Consider the following 20,046-nt stretch of genomic DNA (forward strand, 5'->3'; position numbering starts at 1 on the left):
TAGTTTCATTTTGCATTTCAGATTTTTTAATATATGATCTTACATGTAATATATTGTATCAAATTCTACACTATATTTGCAACAGAATGGTACGAGTTCTTTTATTCTCTGCTGTGGTCTTATTGGTTCTATTTTGCTTGTTTTCCTCTCCTTGCAGTTTCATTGCTGTTTTTGAAGTATATACAGTTGGGATGATATAAACTCCTTACATCTGCTTATTAAGTTAGATTGCTATGCAAAAGGTCTATAATGAATATAATTTTCCTATTCTGTTGTTATTGGGTGGCTAAATGGGTGCTTGAGCTTTATTAAGTACCTGAGTTTCATTTCTCTGTATTTCCTGATGTGACCTACTTTGTTATTCTTCTCCTATATTGAATTCTGAACTCATGATACATTACCTTTCAGCTGTGTTGGTATATTAATTTTCCCCTTTTTGTTTCTTACATTTTCTGTTGATTTATATGGATATTATATTAAGTTTGATACAAAGTTAGCAGAGAATATAGCATGTGATACAAAGAAGCCAATGAAAGATAATTGGGGTGCTGTAATTATTTAAATATATTGTTTTCTTTCATTTATGTAGAGTATTAATATTGTTAATGTGGTTTGCAGGAAGCTTCGGTCTCGCAAATGCTTGATCATGGTTCTATATCCTTTGGAAGATTTGCAGCTGAGTCATTGTCATGGGAGAAAAGGTCAGTGTTTACTCACGACAGACGCCAGGAGTAACTGGACAAGTTTAGTGGCTTAGTTGCCAAAAAGAAAGCATACTTTGAAGAATACTACAGAAGGCTTCGAGCTTTAAAGGCCTTGGAACAGAACCAGCAAACTGAGCTCACATTGGATTATGGTGGTGATGGTAGTAATTCTAGCCAAACTGGAGAAGATGATGAAACAGCTCTGCAGCATGGAAGTCTTAGAGATGGGGCAGCAGAAACTATTGATGCCCCTTCTACAGAAACTGAAAATGAACTAAACTTCAAGCAGGATACGAAGTGCAGTCAAGCTCTTCAAACTAGACTGCTGTATCCAGGATCCACAACATCAAATATAGACTCGCTGAGAAGAAGCATGGAAAAAATTGAGCCAGAGAAAAACTTTAACCATGCTGTGATGCAAGACCTGGACAGAGAATCCTTGTCGTCATTAAGTAGAAGCATAGAAGCGATTGAACAGAATGATATCAGTAGTGTTGATGACAGAGAGATTCTGAGGGAACAGGAGAGTCCAGGGTCTAATGTTGAATCTGGGCCTCCTACCAACAGGTCTGTGTCAGACGTGACAAATTCTAGAACCGGAGTCTCACAGCATGCACCTGGTCACAACTTGATACCATACAAAACCAAACTGGCTGTTGAGAAACCTCCAGACTGTAAATCAGTTCCTGAAGTGAAGAAGGTATGGCAAACTTGGAATGTTTTCTTGCATGTGTATAAAAACTACTTGTTACTTTGAATAAGCTAGTTTGTTTTTCTTCAGTGACCAAATGAAATCAAGACTGGGAAAGGAACTGGAAATGTTTGTTTCGCTATGCTGCAGCAAATCCAACTTCCCAGTCAGATATGATGTCCAAATTTGTTTTAAAAATACGGCGTGCTAGGGACATACTTGGGCAATAGCTCATTTAGGAGGAAAATCTTGACCACCATGGGTCACCCAGTCCACAAAATTGATTCAGATAGGATTTTGGGTGCAGTAGTTCGTGCACATTTTCTAAATGCAATATCTCCTTTTCCACCATTCAGCTCAGAGCTAAAGCAGAGCCGGCTTGTTACTGACCGTCTCCACAGAATCCCAGCATGATTTATTGATCAGAAATTGTTTCTTCCTTTCATCCCTTTAACCTTCCAATCAGATATAACTTATTTTTATATTAGTTATCTAACCAAGGGTATATATCATGGCCATCACCCACAATTCAGAGAAGCATAAAAAAAGAGAAGTTGATGTACTCCATACGGTGGATTTTGATATGCCAAATATTACCTATTCTTCAGTTTATTCTTAATAGTAAATACAGACTTACTGTATATGCTAAGTATTGTTTGTTCCTACTAGCGTACTGAATATATTCAGTCAAGAGAATAGTGTAAGCCTAATTCTGTTATACCATGAGATTGATCCTTAACATTCTAGGAAAATGCTTCCCTTAAAACAATATCGTTTTGGTTGTGACAGGCGAGAAACACCACGATGGCAATGACTTGTCTGAAGATGCAAAGCCTCAGGTGTTCCCATTAAAAGGAATCAATCATCAGATAGCTGCAATCATGCATAATGCAGTGTGTCAGCAGCTGCCTGCTGTGTGCGGTTAACTAGTTATAATACCTGTTTTCTCTCCTAGTTAAAATGGCTGCTGCTGTCAAGTGGTACATATCTGTAGTCTGTGTAACTTGCTGTATCATATATGCCATAAAAGGCTGTAATTTAGATCTTGTATTGCTTTGGAGCGTTGATCCCGTCGGGTTACTCTTGCACGCGTTGCGACGATTGCAGTGGAAACACACGTGCGGGGTTGTTCATCACATGAACATTCTAGGAAGGGTAGAATTCAAAAAAATTCTGAGTTCACAAACTCAAAAAATTATGAATTAAAAAAAAGAGATTAAAATTAAAACTTGATTAATTTAATTCTATAATAAAGAATTGTAAAGATTCTATTTTACCTTTGAGCGGGTAGATCTTTACCGCTATCTGATGATCGAAGGATTAAACCGTACAAGTGTCCAACCTTTATAGGTATCCACACGAGGTACAGATCGTTTCAAGCATCTTGATTTCATCGGAGTGCTAGCTTTCTTACAGAAGATTCTCTTTTGATTGCTTCCAAGAGGAGGAAGAAGGAAGAAGAAAAAGAAACATTTTCTCTTTTTCTTGGAAGGAGGAAGAAGAAAAGGACTTCCTTGCGGCTAAAGAAGAGGAAGAGAAGGCTGAATTCAATAATCTCTAATGCATATTTAGCCCTCACGCCCCCCTCCTCTTTATGTAAGCATCTCATGTCTAGCTTAAAGAAGGAAAAGGATTTGGAGAAATTCTTTCTTGATTCACCCCTTCCAATCCTTTACTTAAAAGAGGTTGGAGAGAACCAAGGAGAGGCAACATGGCCTCTCCTTGTGCCGTGTGGAAGGCCAAAAAAGGAAGGAGGGGTGGGGCGTGATGCAATCAAGAGGTTCTTGGCGTGATTCAAGGAGGGGTGGATGCCCCTCCTTTGTTTCACCCGAGGAAGAAAAGGAGGGGGAGTTCCTTCCTTTTATGCTTTAGATTTTCTAATTCAATTAGGAATCATATGGTTCCTCTTGATTAATTGAATCCTAATCTAATTAGGACCCAATATGTCCTCCAATTTGATTCATGTAAATCCTAATCCAATTAGGATCCAAATTGGATTTATGAATTAAGTTCCTTATTAAATAAGGAGTTCTAATTAATTAGGACTTTCCATCCTTATCTAATAAGGTTAAGCCTAATTGATTTAGTCCAATTGAAATCCTCCTTCTTTAACTCACTAACTCTTAGTGGGTTAAACCAATTATCAATCAAATTGACAGTCAAGATATATTGCAATTCTAAATCGCAATCCAACCGTCGGAATGATCAAAATCTCTTATATGTGTGATCCCATAGGTTCTATTCTGTCTGATAGTGAGATATATTGTGATCTCCATCATAATATTATTGAAACTCCTTTCAATTGGTTGAAATAATTTTAACTCTTTTTTCAGAATTTACTGATCATCAAGTGAATGCCTTCGAGTCTCACAATCCACCAGTGATACCTAGCAGCATGTAGTGACAATCCAGTAAAACGGAATAGATGAACTTCTAGGTGCAGTTAGCGTATGATATAGTCCTTCTATCATGGATCCCGACAAGATGGAGGTCATGGATAACTCCTCAAACCCCATCATCTGTCATATGTCAAAATTTATTTGACTTAAGTTCGAGATTAGAAAACTCCTTTTCCAAAATGTCTTGGCCAAGGTTTTTCGAACTCAGACTCATAAATCACATAGGATCTCTCTTAGTCTATCAAGATCGATAGATCCCATCTAGATGCAATCCTAATTCGACAGTGAACCTACTGCAGCCAATCTGCACCACAAGGATCCTAATGGATAGGGCCCATGTTTATGTGCTCGTCAAACTACAGCTACCTCACTGTGAATAGCTATGGCATCGCAGGTCTAAGTACCAATCATACAACTGCAGCATCAAGTAAATCACTGACATCCAAGTGACTTCTTGCTTTGGTCACGCTCAGTACCCTTATTCTCTAACAAGCACTTGCACAATCATTTCAGTGTCCCCACACTGTGGACTCAAGACTCGTCCATTAAAAAATATGATATGTGCACTAATCTCATCGAATCGATCACCGTCCTTCGTAATGATCCATCGATCAAGAGTAATTCAGAAATTAATCAACAATGGCACATGCTTTAAATTCTCAACTCTTGAGAATATATGTCATTATCTTATTAATTCTTTGGACAATTCATGGACGGATAATAACATGAATGAAAAAAATATCCAATTTTATTAATTAATAAAAAGATCAAGTACAAATTTATGTCTCAGAATATATACAATTTTTCTGCCAAATTAGCTTCTAGGGCATACTTCTAATAGATCCTGCAGCTAGAAGTGTCATTGGATATTTAAAGATGGTGTATATACATCAAAGAGAAAGGAATGAACTTTAGATATATGAGCATGATAGATCATCAAACATCTCTTTCTAATTTTGATTGATGTGGTGATCATGTAATTTGGAATGTATAGTAGGTCAGTGGATTCCTTTGGGCCTTGATATGCATGTTAATGGTTCCTTTTGCCCTGTTGCTTCAGCAGCTCAACCGAAAAAAAAAAAAAAAAAAAGCTGGCTAGAGGCTGTTGTCTTCCAGCAATAAATCCACCTCATATTTATGAGGAGAAAGGGCTGTGGTATCTACCAACCACTTGCTCATGCAATTCCCCACAAGGAGCAGAGTAGGAGAAATCTGAGGTGACTATATGATAGCTCGTCAATGCTACAGGGCCACCCTCAAGAGAAAGAAATCCATAGAAATCCTACCGATAGAAGGGTTGGACACAAGGGACAAACTGAAGGAGCAGCGAGGAGAACTAGCCGAAGAGTTGGCGCAGGTTCCCTTAAAGAAATATAAGCCTGACCAAACTGTTTGGATCAGCTCCAACTTGAGTGAAGAAAATCGAGGTAAAGTAATCAATTTCTCTATGCCAATGCGGATGACTTCACCTAGTCGGCCCAACAACATGCTGGGTTTAAGCTCCAAGGTGTTGGTTCACAGGCTCAATGTGGACCCAACTCATCGACTTGTGTAATAAAAGAAGAAAAACTTCATCGTAGAAAAACAACAAGTCATCGACCAAAAAGTTGACAAACTCTTGGAGAATAGTTTTGTTCACGAGGTGAACTATTCTGATTGGTCAGCCAATATTGTACTTGTGAATAAAACTAACAAAAAATGACAAGTTTGCATCGACTATACCGACCAGAATAAGACTTTTCCGAAAGACAGCTTTCCACTCCCCAAGATTGATCAGCTCGTAGATGTGACCTTTGGACATCAATTACCAACCTCCATAGATGCAATCTCTAGGTACAACCAGATCCAAAAGACATCCGAAGACGAGTAGAAAACAACCTTTCTCACTGGCAGAGGCCTCTACTGCTACAAGGTAATGCCCTTTGGCTTAAAGAATACAAGGGCAACTTACCAACACCTCATCAATAAGATCTTCAAGGAGCAATCGGCCGAAACATGGAGGTGTATATGGATAACATGTTCGTAAAAAGCTAAGTAATGGGGCAGCACATAGCCGACTTAGAGGAAACTTTTGCGACCCTCAAAAGGTTCCAAATAAAGCTCAATCGGACGAAGTACGCCTTCGGAGTTGCGTTAAGAAAATTTCTGGATTCCGTAGTGACACAGCGAGGCATTGAGGCAAATCCAGAGAAGATCTGAGCAGTGCAGGACATACAACTCCCAAAGACCGTCAAAGAAATTCGGCGCCTGGCTGGTCAGGTCGCCGCGCTGGCAAGATTTGTCTCAAATCAGTGGAGTGCTGCCTTCCATTCTTCAAGATCCTAAAGCATCCAAAGAACTTTCAATGGATCAAAGAGTGTCAAAAGGCCTTCGACCAACTAAAGAAGTACCTCAGCGCTATCGCCTTTCCTCACCAAGCCATAAGTTAGAGAAATGCTTTACTTATAATTAGTCGTTTCTCCTTCTGCTGTGAGTGTGATCTTGGTGCAGGAGGAAGAAGGATGCTAGAAACTGATCTACTACACAAGTAGTATCCTACAAGATGCCAAGACCAGATATTCTAAGTTGGAGAAGGTGGTTTATGCTCTCATCATCTCAGCTCGGAAGCTCCGCCCATATTTCTAGACCCATTCAGTCACAATCTTGACCGACCAGCCAGTGAGGCAAATTATAAGAAAGCCCAGAAATGCAGATTAGTTGGTGAAGTGGGCAGTGAAGCTCGAAGAATTCGACTTGGAGTACCAACCTAGGCCGTCCATCAAGGCAAAAGGGTTGGCATACTTTCTGGTGGAATGCACCATCCCTAATGAAGATCCTGCCGAGCTCTCCAAAATAAAGACCACAGAGTGGTTATGGATCCTGCACGTAGACGAGTCATCAAACCTAGGGGGCAGTAGGGTTGGGCTCATACTTACCAGCCCAGATGGAGTAATCATAGAGTACGCTCTGCGATTCAAGTTTTCGACCTTAAATAAGAAGGCTAAATATGAAGTGCTCATCACCAGGCTCAAGCTTTCCAAGGAGCATGGGTCCAGCAGTTGAAGGTCTTCAAAGACTCACAATTGATCGTCGGCCAAGTTCGAAGAGAATTCGAAGCTCGGTGGCCATCGATGATCATATATCTACAGAAAGTAAACGACATCACTTTAGCCTTTCATAGCTTTGATATACATTAGATTTCTCATACGGAGAATGCAAGGGTCGACCTGCTGTCAAAACTAGCCACCTCGAAGATTGTCGACCCGACCAAAGCTACATCTCTCGAAGTCCTAGAGAAGTCGAGCATCGACGAGCCCGAGGTCATGATAAACACTATTGTCGAGCCGAGCTAGATTGATCCCCTCTTCGACTTCTTGAAGGATGAAAAATTGTCTACGAACTAGGGTGGAGCCTGCTGGATGAAGCAACAAGCCTCCCACAATGCTCTCCTTGATGACAAGTTATATTGGAGATCATTTTCATTGCCTCTCCTCAGATGCCTTTGTCTGACTGAGGTAGATTATGCACTTCAGAAAGTGCATGAGGGCATCTGTGGAAATCACTTGGGGGGAATATCCTCGGCCTATAAGATCTTACGACAAAGATACTGTTGGCCCACCCTGCAAAAGGATACTGCCGACATCGTCAAGAGATGCAACCAATACCAATGCTAGGCAAGCATCCAATAATGACTAGCTGTCGCTGACACCGATTAGTGCCCTTTAGTTATTTGCACAGTGGAGAATCGACATCCTTGGACCTTTTTCAAAGGCAATCGGGCAGTGCCAGTTTTTCTTTGTGGCGGTGGACTACTTCACCAAATGGGCAAAAGTCGAGCTAGTGGCTTGGATTACCAAGGTGAAAGCTCAAAATTTTGTTTGGAAGGCCATAATTTCTATATTCGGACTCCCTCGAGTGATCATCACCGATAATGGGCGTCAGTTTGACAATGCCCAATTCACAGAATTTTACACTAAGCTCGGAATCAACCACCGGTTTACTTCGGTGGCACACCTCCAATCAAACAGAGAGGCCAAAGTAACCAACCGAACGATTTTGTAGGGACTAAAGGCAAGACTGGACTGAGTAAAGGGCATGTGAGTTGAAGAGCTCTACAGTGTTTTGTGGGCATATAGAACCACGTCTCGAGTCCCCACCAAAGAGACGCCCTTCAACCTTGCTTTTGGAACAAAGGCAGTAATCCCATTAGAGATTAGGCTTCCATCACTTCGGGTGAAAAGCTTTGATGACCAAACAAATCTCGATCAGCTCCGAGCCAACCTTGATCTATTGGAAGAAACTAGAGAGCAAACTCAAATCCGGCTGGCAAAGTACCAGTGGAAAGCAGCTAGGTACTACAACTCAAAGGTCAAGAGTAAGATCTTCTGACTTAGCGACCTCGTCTTAAGAAAGATCGAAGTATTTTGACCAAGAGAGCCCGAAAAGCTAAACCCAAACTGGGAAGGCCCATACTGAGTAGCCGAATCAATGCGACCTAGAATATATAAGTTGGAGCACCTTGACGATGCTCTGATCCCATGAACTTAGAATTTCGACAATCTTCATATTTATCACCAGTAAGGTTCGTTTGTATTTCAAGTTTATTCCTAATAAAAATTTTCTCGTTATGTCTCTATCTTTTAGATTGGACAAGTATAACAAGCATTTTGACTCAAGACACCCCACGAATGCCTGGGCTCCGAACTAAGGAGACACCCCAAATCCGTCTAGGACATCCTCAAGCCGAGCTCATTTGAAGTTCTTCTAGACTCGAACTCTAGAGAGAACAACTAAGGAGACACCCCGAATCCATCTGGGACCTCCTCAAGCCAAGCTCACTCAAAATTCCTCCTAACATAAATTTCGAAGAGGTCAACTAAGGAGACACCCCAAGCCAACTTGGGACCTCCTCAAGCTAACACTACAGTAAATGTGTGAAAAGCCGACGCTTAAATGCCGACGCTAAGGGAAAGCGTCGGCATTTCCTGCTCCCACGCCAACCTTTCCCGACGCTCTAGGAGAGCGTGGGAAATTTGAAGCATTGGACGACGCTTAAACGCGTCGTCGTAGACTTCAGGCTAAAACGACGCTTATAAGCGTCGCCAAGGCCCCCTTAAAACGCAGCGCCCGACCCCATTCTTGCCCTAGCTACTCCCGATACCCCTTGCCTTCGTCTCCGGCGCTGCCCTTGCCCGACCCCATTCTTGCCCTAGCTACTCCCGATACCCCTTGCCTTCGTCTCCGGCGCTGCCCTTGCCTTCGTCTCCGGCGCTGCCCCCATCTCCCTCCTCTCCGGCGGCTGAAAGCCACGAATCGGACTTCCTTGACGCCAACGGCCACGTTCCAGAAGGCCTACCTCCTCTCCGGCGTCGACCGACCGACCCCAACGCGCGCTCCGCCCGAGGTAGTTTCTCCTACTCCATTCTCTCCCTCCGTCTTGCTTGTTCTCCTCCTTCTCCTCCTTCCTCAGCACGCTCCTTCTCCTCTTCTTTTGTATAAGCCTTGATCGAGCTTCGTCCTCGAGAATCACACTAGTACATGACAGCATCCTGCTGCTGCTAGCATTTCACATCCACTAGTACATGACATAAATGAAACTACTATATTGGAAACAGTCACTAGACCAGATTTTGATCAGAGTGAAGAACTGATGCTTTCACATGATTCTATCAGTTCTTCAGAAGGGCATAAATCAAATGAAATCACAACGTCTTTAGCACATTCTATATCAGTATCTTCAGATCCTAATGAAAATGAACCTGATTTGAACAGTCATAATCAAATTGAAAAGGGCTCACTGTCTGAGTCACTATTGCCTGAGAAATCTTGGTCCCATGCTGGTATACCTGCTCCATCTCTTATCCCTGCAGCTCTACAGGTGCCTCCTGGAAAAGTTTTAGTTCCTGCAGTAGTTGACCAGGTTCAGGGGCAGGCACTGGCAGCACTGCAAGTTCTTAAGGTACGTCTATTATTAGTTAGTAGTGATCACTGCAGAGCTTCTGTTTTTATGTTATGTATTCTTCTGATATTTACTTCACACAAGCTATGTCAGATTTCTTGAGAAAACATTATATTTTCTTGTTGTCTGCTATTGTTGCAAAGAGGATTAGTTCTTTTTGTTTGAGAAACTTTTACTGCAGCTGCGTGCATTGGCATTGTTATGGAAGTCTCCCTCTCTTTCTCTCTCTTATATATTGTGTGTTTGTGTGTGATTTTGTATATTGGCTGGACTACATTTCAAAATCCATGATGGGATATCCAAATTGAAGCTCCATGCAATTGATATTGATCTTCATCTCTAAAAATGCCTTGAATAAAACCTACACGTTTACTGAGCTAGTATGCTAAAATACATGATAGGACACATAATTCAAAATCCACTTCATTGATCATGATTTTATACATTTGAGAACATGGATAAATTTAAATTCAATAGGTTTTTGTGATTAGAACATATCAACCTATAATATCATGTTGTTAAAACCATCCATTTTCAGCCACTTGATGCTTAGGTTAAAGACAACAAAACACATGATTTTTTATTTTTAGGATTTTTTTTCTTTTTCCTTATCTTTTTTTTTTGGTGTAGGTCATGTTCAATGATTTGGATCTTCACTTTGGGTGGCCTACCATTGGTTTTGAATCATTAAATATTTTTTTAAAAAAAAATAAAGTTTAATGTGGAGTCCAACTTTCCCTCGACACACGCACAACCATGCACATGTGAATATGTGTGTGTCTATATGTGTGCATTTGATACATGTATACACTATCCTTCATCACATATTTATGTTCTCTTAAATCATTATCAATTTATTTCTTCTATGAGGCGATGCTTTCTTCTTGGTGCTGGCTTTTCATATTCAACTTCTTAATAATAACACTGCCCTTGCTGCTGTTTCCTCTGATGTATGCATGATAAGGGCATTGGTTCTCTGTTTCAAGTATTATTTTGTATCTTACATGCTCTGGTATGAGTGGACAGACTGACAGAGGAATTCTGCTGCCATCAATATGTTGGTTTTACTTTGAAATTCTCTTGCTTATTAATCTTATACTGTATCATTATGGGAAGGTCTGTTTCTTCGGCTGATCTCTACTTTCATGTCACCTGGATATCGCTTTAGCATTCCTGACATTTATTAATAGCATTATGCTTGTGTGTCCACTTTTTGGGTAAGACATTATCGGTGGCACAAATGAGGTTTCGCTTACTTTCTTTTAGAGAATTAAAGAAAGCATATATTAGTTTCATTGATGGTTGAAATGCAAAGACAAAAATTAATGCAACTAGAGGGTAATATGTGTTACCAAACTCTCAAAACGAGCAAGAAAAGGAATCACCATGAACAGTAAAAGGGTCATGCCCCTCAAACAAAAATTACACACAAACTTAAAAAACAAAGAGCTCATCAATAACAAACAAAATGGGCAAGAAAGGTCATTACCAATGACCACAAAAAGATCATGCCCTCATGGCAGGCCGGACATCTTAAGAATAAATAGTTTATCAAAATAAGGAGTCTTGGAGCCATCAAACACACCTTGCCGACATAACTAGGTTTCTTGATTTTGTCTCTGACTTTGGAAAAGTTGCCTAACCAAATTGTTCTTCCTTTTTTGTTTCTGGCGACGCTTCATTTATCAACAAAGAGATGGATTTAACATTGTTGAGAACAAAGAGCAGAATGTTCTTGATTATCTCTCTCTCTCTCTCTCTCTCTCTCTCTTTCTGCACATTCCAGGACCATGAACAACATCCAGTCCTTGTCGAATTCTTGGAACCTGCTGCTAACATCTTTTTATCTTCATAATATGTTTGAAGTGATATTTGTAAGGATCAGAGCCTCTAAGGTAGGGTTGTAATTGTTATGGGCCAAAGGGGCATTGATCTCGGGCCAAGCTTCATATTCAAGGTTAAATTGATTACATGCTGACCAAAATTTGAAGTAGGGGGATGCTGAAGAGCTCAGGTAATGCTGCAATGATATCAGGCCTAGCCTGAAAAGAGGGGCTTGAGCCCCACATTAAGCTTAAAAATCACGACCCTGATCAATTTTGTCTCAGTTGGGCCAGTAAATATTGGACGAAGATTAAAGCCAGGTAAATTTTGTGCAGACCCATGCCCATTCAGTACTTTCAAGGACTTGTATATTATAATTAAAAGATCCAAACCATTCGTTAAATGTGGACAGTTTAGATCAAAAGAGGTAAAAGCTTATTCAAAGTTTAGCGTTGCTAGTGGACTAGTGCTAGGCCTAAGTAGGCCTAGGTCTAGGCCTCTTAGGCTCATCCTTGTTTTGTATAAAGGCTGCCCAGGCTTATACAAAAGAACATATTTTTATGTATTCTGGGGTGAACTCATAATTTTTTTCAGAACATATTTTTATGTATTCTGAGGTGAACTCATAATTTTTTTTCTTCGGTGGCTTATTTGCATTCGAAGTTTATTGTTTTATGACATGAGATAATTTTTGATTTCTACCCATAATTTTTGACATTAGTAGTAGGTTAATTTCTTGGTTGCCACCTATATCTGATGACATGAACATTTAAAGCTATTAATTTTGCCTTTTCTCTTACTATTTTTCCTCTTGCAGACTCATCATCAGTGGTTTTGTGCACCTAAACATATTTACTGCTTGAACTTTGCTCGTGGCCTTAAGTTTGTCTAGCTTTCACAAGCTGGTTCATGCCACTGTTTTACGAGCTAGCGTCTCTGTCTGCATGCTGTATTCTTCCAGTAGGTAGATCCCTCCAATAAGCTTACTGATCTAATAACTATTTATATTAGTTTTTTTGGGCAAGTTTTTGGGAGCATGCTTTGGCTGATTGGAACTATTCATCAATATGTTTTGGTAAAAGTGATTATCTGGGTGGATTTGTCGGATCAGATTCATGTGCTTATTACAGCTTTTAATTTAGCTAAATTCTCTAATCTTTTGGGTGTCATGCATGTTTCTGTTCCTCTGTTTTAAAGAATATATGTTGTTCAAATGCTGAGGCTACTCTAATCATGATATCTACTGGTTTTACTGACAACTTCACATCTTCTGTTTTTCTAATGTTTCCAAAGCTGTCTGAATACTCTTATTTTGTTTTTATGTAAATATGTTGGGGTTATTAGTTCGCTGTATTTTCTCTAATGGACTGATTATGCTGTTGAGTTATATTGATTTTGGTTTGATAATTAACTTATCCTAATTTGTTTCATGAATTTCGGTGGTAGCAATTTCTATTAACCATGAACCAAGGTCTGAAATCTCAGTTTCAGTTTTGATTTTGGCCAGGTGAAATTGGTATTTTTTTTGCTTTCATCTTCAGTTCCAACAATTGGTATTTATGTATTCTGAGGTGAACTCATAATTTTTGACATGAGAATATTTAATTATTTGCCATTATCATGGATTTTATGATTTACTCATGAATTGCCCATGACTGATTCAAAAACTTTGATGCCTTACAAATTAATGATGCTATATGTTGTTACTGGTGGTCTTGTTTTTGCTACTATTTATGGTTAGTTCTCACCAATTCTATTTTTCTTGTGAATAAATATAATAGATAGTTTCTTTATTTAATTAGAGTAGGATAAGTGCAAAGTTTAGACCAAAAAAGGAATCTTATATTCTAGTTGTTCAGTAGATGCAGGGAGACATTCTTGTTGTATCAATATCATCGAATATACTTTATATTATATTTAATGTAGCTTTCTTCTTGAGAACATGATTTTGAATTAAATATTCTGGCAAAACTTTTCCTGCCTGTCTAGCTACTATCTCTGCTTTAACTATCATAGCTGGTATCCCAGTAGTTTAGGATACCAGCTATGAGTTTTTTTTAAGAGCTACGACATTGGCATCTCAAATAGAGCATCATGAAATACGAAAATACATGCTCTTCTGAGAAGCATTATCTTCATTCCAGACAACATATTCGGACATTTAAACATATCAACAACTTGCAAGGATAAGAAATCAAACAGTAGGTGAGTTGATGTTTCTCGAACTGGTTGTTGTTGACATTCTTAAATAAATTTCATGTGTTCATGCTTGTGTTGGTACATCCACAGGGATTGTAGGTGAAGAGCCCTCTCTTTCACCCCTTTCACCGACACTGTTATCTGCAAACTTTAAGCTTGCTGAGTGGTAACCTTTCTCTTTCTCATTCTCATTCCATTCAGCTGCATAATATATTTCTTCTGTTGCATTTTACTTAATTTTGTTTATCTTTTTTTTAAAAAACTGCAGTTCAATCGGTATTCTAATAGAATGGACAAAAGTTGGATAAATAAGTTAAGATCTAGTACTGAATATTTGGATGGAGTTCAGAATTTCATTAAGTTTGCTTTTGAGAAATCTAATATGAACGGGAAGATTTTATGTCCATGTCAAAAATGTGTAAACGGTTCTGCTCTTGATCCAAAAATTGTTGAAGAACATTTGGTATGGAATGGTTTTCTAAAGGGTTATACTGAATGGGTACTCCATGGAGAGTTCATACCTTCATGTAACCAACCCTCCGATCTAGAAGACACCTTCAATTTTGGATGTAGTGACACGGAACAAAATTCTGTAGAAGATGATATAAGGGGCCTACTTAGAGATGCTCTTGGACATAATATCAGAACTGTAGGAGAAGATGAGCGTGCAGTTATTGATCAGTCCATGCATGTTGAGGAATCTATACATGCTGATGACACAGCTCATTATGATAACTTGGTGAAAGATTGTGATCAAGAACTGTATCCGGGTTGTAAGAATTTTACGAAGATTTCTTTTCTTCTGCATTTATTACATTTGAAATATTTGAATGGGTGGTCCAGCAAGTCTTTTACCATGCTTCTTCAATTATTAAAGGATGCATTTCCGGAAGGTGTTACTTTGCCATCATCTTCATACGAAGCCAAAAAACTGATAAAAGAGTTGGACCTTGGATATGAGAAGATACACAGTTGTCCGAATGACTGCATTTTATATCGTGGTGAAAATAGGAACCAAGAGTCGTGCCGAAGATGTGGAACCCCACGATGGGGAAAACATAAAGATGACGAGAATGATTCGTTGACTGAAGTGGATGCTGCACCGACTAAGAAAAAACCGGCTAAAATTTTGAGGTATTTTCCTCTTATACCAAGATTGAAAAGGATGTTTGCATCACCGAAGACGGCTTCCTCGATGAGATGGCATGACGAAGGCCGTACAAAGGATGGAATGTTACGACACCCAGCGGATAGTCCCGCATGGAAAGCATTTGATGATAGGCATCCCGAATTTGCTTCTGATGCTCGCAGTGTCAGACTGGGTTTGGCTACTGATGGGTTTAATCCCTTTCGAACTATGAGTTCTACATACAGCACTTGGCCGGTTGTTTTGGTTCCATATAATTTACCTCCATGGATGTGTATGAAACAGTCTTCACTCATTTTGTCAATGGTTATTCCAGGTGATAAGGGCCCAGGTAATGATATTGATGTTTTTTTGCAGCCTTTAATAGAGGAATTGAAACAGTTATGGGAGGGTATTGATGCATTTGATGCTTTTACTGGTCAAACATTCAAATTGCGTGCTGCTCTTATATGGACTATTAATGATTTTCCTGCATATGCTAATTTATCCGGTTGGAGCACTAAGGGGCGTATTGCATGTCCTTCTTGTGGAGATTCAACCCATTCATATTGGTTAAAAAATGGAGGAAAGTTCTGTTATATGAACCATCGTCGATGGTTAGAACCAAACCATCCATTTCGATTTCAGAATGATCTGTTTGATAGTACCACAGAGTTGCGTTCTGCCCCTATTCCACCAACTGGTACCGAAGTTCTTAGACAAATGCATGGCACAAATTACATACCTGGTAAGGTCTCCAAATGTTTAAAGAAGAGGGGAAGGGAGGATGTTGGTAGCTCATTAAATGAAGGGTTAATATCAGAGATTTTAGAGGATGCTAACTTTTTTGAGAATGATGACAATGCATATGGACAGGAAAATGATGATGACACATTGGTTGCTTCTACACATAAACAGTTATGGAAAAAAAGGAGTATTTTTTTTGATTTACCTTATTGGGAGTATAATCTTCTTCGACATAATCTTGATGTCATGCACATAGAAAAGAATGTTTGTGATAACTTGATTGGAACATTGTTAAATCTTGATGGAAAGACTAAAGACAACTTGAAAGCGCGTCTTGATTTGAAAGATATGGGCATACGACAAGAGCTTCATCCGACAGAGCTTGCCAATGATAAATTTTATATACCTCCTGCATGTTATACAATGTCTACTCAAGAGAAAGATCTTTTTCTAACAGTTCTGAAAAATTTGAAGGTTCCTGATGGGTACTCATCGAATATTTCACGATGCGTAAATCTCAAAGAGCGAAAACTTTCAAATCTTAAAAGTCACGATTGTCACATTTTGATGCAAGATATCTTTCCATTGGCTTAAGATCGTCAACACCGAAACAAGTTTTTGCAATTGTTTCTCAATTGTCATCATTCTTTAAGGCATTATGTTCCAAAGTTCTTGATCCTAAGGAGCTTGATCAATTGGAGTCTAATGTTGCACTTACACTATGCCATATGGAAAAGATCTTTCCTCCTGGATTTTTTACTATTATGGTTCATCTACTCATTCACCTAGCGGCGGAAGCTAAACTTGGTGGACCGGTTCACTACCGATGGATGTATCCTATTGAGAGGTGATTTTTCTAAACTCTAATGTCCATATTTAATAATCAGTTTGATTTTGATATTTATTTTAAAAATTTATTGTTGAAGGTTTCTTATGCGCTTAAAAGATTATGTACGCAATCGAGCCTATCCCGAGGGCTCGATTGCTGAAGGATATATTGCTGAGGAGTGTTTGACATTTTGTTCGAGATATCTTGAAGGTGTTGAAACGGTTTTCAATCGACCTCAAAGGAATTGTGATATCATAGAGAATGCAGATGTTTACGAGTTCTCATCTGGCGGAAGAGTTTTGGGAAAAGTTGAAAGTGTTGTTCTTGACCAGAAATCGTTGGCACAGGCACATCGCTATGTCTTACTTTATAGTGATATAATATCCGAGTCTCGCAGGTTAGTACGGTTACTTAAAATCTAAATTTACTGTCATGTCAGAAGAATGTAATATTGGCTTTTAATTAATAATTTTCTGATTGTGCAGAGAATTTTTAATAGCTCAGCGAAGTCTCAACCATAACATTCGTCCTACACCAAGGATTGAGCAACGATGGTTGGTTGAGTTATTTCCAGAATGGCTTTTCAAGCAGGTTAGATGTCTAATATATTAAGCTTTTTTTAAATTTTATAGAGAGAAATTAATCATTACTTCTATAATTCTTTTTAGGTACCAATGATGATGGAAAGGAATTGTTCCGAGGAGTTAATAGTCATTGCTCGAGGTCCGAATAATATTGTCAACAGATATGGTGGGTTCATTAAGAATGGTTTTAAATTTCATCCTAAAGAGCGTGAGAAATTTAGAAAAATCCAAAATAGTGGGGTTATGGTTGCGGCGGATGGAAAAATTATTATGGTGCTCTAACAGATATTTATGAGCTGGATTATTATGGAAATTTTAAGGTAGTATTATTTCGATGTGATTGGGTGGATATAAACTCACCTAGAGGTTTGAGGCAAGACATAAATGGATTCACACTTGTAAATTTTTCAAGGTTGATACATACAGGTGTGCTATTGAAAAATGATCCATTTGTTTTTTCATCTCAAGCTCGACAAGTATTTTTTGTGCAAGACTCAAAAGATAAAAATTGGTCTCTTGTTATTAAGACGAAACCTAGGGACTTGTATGATATGGAAAAAAGGTTGCAAGAGGAGGACGATGATACTTATACTCAGTGTATGCCTTATAATATTGTGCCAACTGATGAAGTAAATGCGCCAAGGAGTTTGATTAGGATGGATGTTGAATGAGAATGTAGTTTCATAATGGTAAGTAAAATTTATCATTTAATCAAGTATTATATTCTCTTTTATTAGCCCTTTATTTAGTATAAATATATTATTTAACCAAATATTGATTCTTTTTTGTGCATTCCAGGTAACAATATGCCCCGAGAAAGGCGATTTAGAGATGTGGAATTCCAGCATTCTCAGGTGGGATCTACTTCTGAGCAGTCCCTGCAGTCCCAGCAGCCATGTGAGCACCAGCAGCACGAGTCAGGATCTCAGCACGAGCCTCCTGCTGATTGTCCGGAGGATGAGCTCCGGATCCAGGGTAATTCGATTTAAAGTTCATATTTTATGTTCATATTTGTCTTCAACTTTTTAAGACTTTTTAATTTTAATAGATGGACAAGGGACGGTGAGGACGAGACGGGGACCTACTCAAGCAAAGGATGTGTGGAAGCTTCCTCCGGGTGAGAAGATCATCATCCGTTGCAACGAATTGGGGCAGCCCATCAATAGAGCTGGAAGTCTACTATCAAGCTTTTTAGGTTCGGTTGCACGCAAGGGTCAGCTGTGTCCACTCAACTATACGAAGTGGAATGACATGCTTCCTTCGTATAAGGTTGAGCTTCTTAGACTTATACAGGTAATGAATTGAATTTATTCTTTTTAATTCGACACCTCCTGTATATTAATTTGCTTAGTATCATAATTTTATCTTAGATGTTTAATATTATTATAACATTCTGAATCTTATTGTAGGATAAGTTTGTACTCCCTCCAGAGAGCCATGATTGGGTGCTAAAGTCCCTCAATCGCAAATGGAAAGAATATAAAGCAAAATTGAAGACGGACTTCAAGCACGAGGGTATGACAGAGGAGGAGGTTGCTCGTGTGACTCCTCCTGATGTATACCCTCAGCAGTGGAGGGAGCTTGTTCACTACTGGTTTTCTGAAAGAGGACAGGTCACGTATATTGTTTCAATATTTTATATTATATTTATTATTAATATAGATTGCGAATATATACATTGAATCATATTATACTGTGTGCTTTTATTTTGGCAGACATATTCTAATATTGGCAGAGCTGCACGAGCATCTCAAGCAGTTCCTCATACTTCAGGCTCGAAGAGTTATGCGAGACGTAGAAATGAATTTGTAAGTTCTTTTGAAACTATTTGATATTTTACTAACATATAGCACGTATCATGATATATAGTTTGCCAATATACTTTCCGTATGTGTAGATGGTAGAGCATGGAAGGGAGCCTGGTGAGGTAGAGTTTTATAAGATGACCCACACTCACCGAGATGGCAGCTTTGTCCGGGACGAGTCGAGAGATATAGTTGTATGTATTCATTTTTTATTTGTTCAGAATTTTCTTATTAATTTTACTTCTTTTAAAATATTAATTTGACTGTTTTTTTTCTTGAGAGAGATATAGGAAAGAGCTACAACTCTTATTTCAGAGCGCGTCGGGGAGTCATCATCATCCGACGCGGCCAGTCGCGTCGAGGCTCAGGTCTATGCTGAATTGATGGGCCCAGAACGCTATGGTCGCGTGAGGGGTTACGGTGTCGGAGTTACCCCCACTCAGCTGTCTGCAGTGAGCCGATATACCCAAGATGCCAGACAAGGTACTAGCACTGCAGAGGTAAGTAGTTTGAAGACAGAGATGGCACAGATAAAGCAGTCATATGAGACAAGGATAGAGGAGATGAGGCAGAGTCATATGACTGATATGGCGGAGTTGAAGCAAAGCCAAGAGTTGAAGATACAATCTTTGCAGGACCAGCTTGACCATATTTCATCCTTTTTGCAGAGATTTGCTCCTCCGGTACATAACTAAATCTATTTGAATATTTTATGTAATTATAATGTATTCTTGTATGAGCGTGATGACTTTAGTATTTTTAGTTTCTAAAATATTTTTTTTTCTTGTAGGTTGATGATACTTCATCTACTCGTAGAGATGATGATGCCGACCCTTGATACATATTGTAGATTGTGTACTTAGGAATTTGACTTGTCTGCTTTAAGAATGTTTTTGAAGTACAATGTAATCAAATATGATAATATGAATATTTGGAATGAAAAGTTCTTGTTTGTGAAATTAGTATGTTCTTCAAATATGCACTACTTTATCTACTTCACCTTATCTTACTTGGGGAATGGCTCTATGTTGACTTGACAGGAACATGGTTTCAGGACAGGCAGTCCGGCTGGACAACTTGACTCCCACGAACTAGATGAGGTAACTGGAATACATCTTCTTCATGCAAGAAAACTGTTCATTCTATTTTCTAAGTTTTTCTCAGGGTTCGGAGTGATAGCCTTTTAATTGAATAGTGCAA

At 39.0% G+C, this 20,046-nt stretch overlaps 2 protein-coding genes and 1 pseudogene across 7 annotated transcripts; all 3 read left to right on the top strand.

The window, feature by feature from the left end:
• Positions 1 to 739: 739 nt before the first annotated feature.
• On the top strand, positions 740 to 2,462 carry LOC148700662 (uncharacterized). The gene is made up of 2 exons (XM_088706870.2): positions 740 to 1,404; positions 2,185 to 2,462. The coding sequence occupies exons 1-2, from the start codon at positions 1,078 to 1,080 to the stop codon at positions 2,245 to 2,247; spliced, it is 390 nt and encodes a 129-aa protein (XP_088562996.1). The 5' UTR covers positions 740 to 1,077; the 3' UTR covers positions 2,248 to 2,462.
• Positions 2,463 to 3,517: 1,055 nt separating this feature from the next.
• LOC148700663 (uncharacterized) lies at positions 3,518 to 19,966 on the top strand. Of its 5 annotated transcripts, none has more exons than XR_016397902.1 (9): positions 3,518 to 12,520; positions 17,840 to 18,016; positions 18,090 to 18,334; positions 18,451 to 18,654; positions 18,757 to 18,849; positions 18,939 to 19,040; positions 19,137 to 19,529; positions 19,637 to 19,751; positions 19,887 to 19,966. XR_016397902.1 is itself a non-coding variant. In XM_088706862.2 (9 exons), the coding sequence occupies exons 2-9, from the start codon at positions 12,466 to 12,468 to the stop codon at positions 19,682 to 19,684; spliced, it is 1,317 nt and encodes a 438-aa protein (XP_088562988.1). In that variant the 5' UTR covers positions 3,518 to 9,732; positions 12,374 to 12,465; the 3' UTR covers positions 19,685 to 19,745. The 5 variants fall into 5 exon arrangements, 4 of the variants coding, with proteins under 4 accessions (XP_088562988.1, XP_088562991.1, XP_088562990.1 ...); XM_088706862.2 differs by lacking the exon at positions 19,887 to 19,966 and having other exon boundaries at positions 3,518 to 9,732; positions 12,374 to 12,520; positions 19,637 to 19,745; XM_088706865.2 differs by lacking the exon at positions 19,887 to 19,966 and adding an exon at positions 13,846 to 13,921 and having other exon boundaries at positions 3,545 to 13,761; positions 19,637 to 19,745.
• Positions 13,921 to 17,338, top strand: LOC148700664 (uncharacterized; annotated as a pseudogene). Its single transcript, XR_016397901.1, has 4 exons — positions 13,921 to 16,475; positions 16,555 to 16,854; positions 16,943 to 17,048; positions 17,126 to 17,338. The product of XR_016397901.1 is annotated as an uncharacterized LOC148700664 (transcript).
• Positions 19,967 to 20,046: the final 80 nt, after the last annotated feature.

This window comes from Phoenix dactylifera, chromosome 11 (genome assembly GCF_051530095.1).
Source record: "Phoenix dactylifera cultivar Ajwa chromosome 11, Ajwa_hap1_PhDact_Kaust_v1.1, whole genome shotgun sequence".
In the NCBI taxonomy this organism is placed as follows: Eukaryota; Viridiplantae; Streptophyta; class Magnoliopsida; order Arecales; family Arecaceae; genus Phoenix; species Phoenix dactylifera.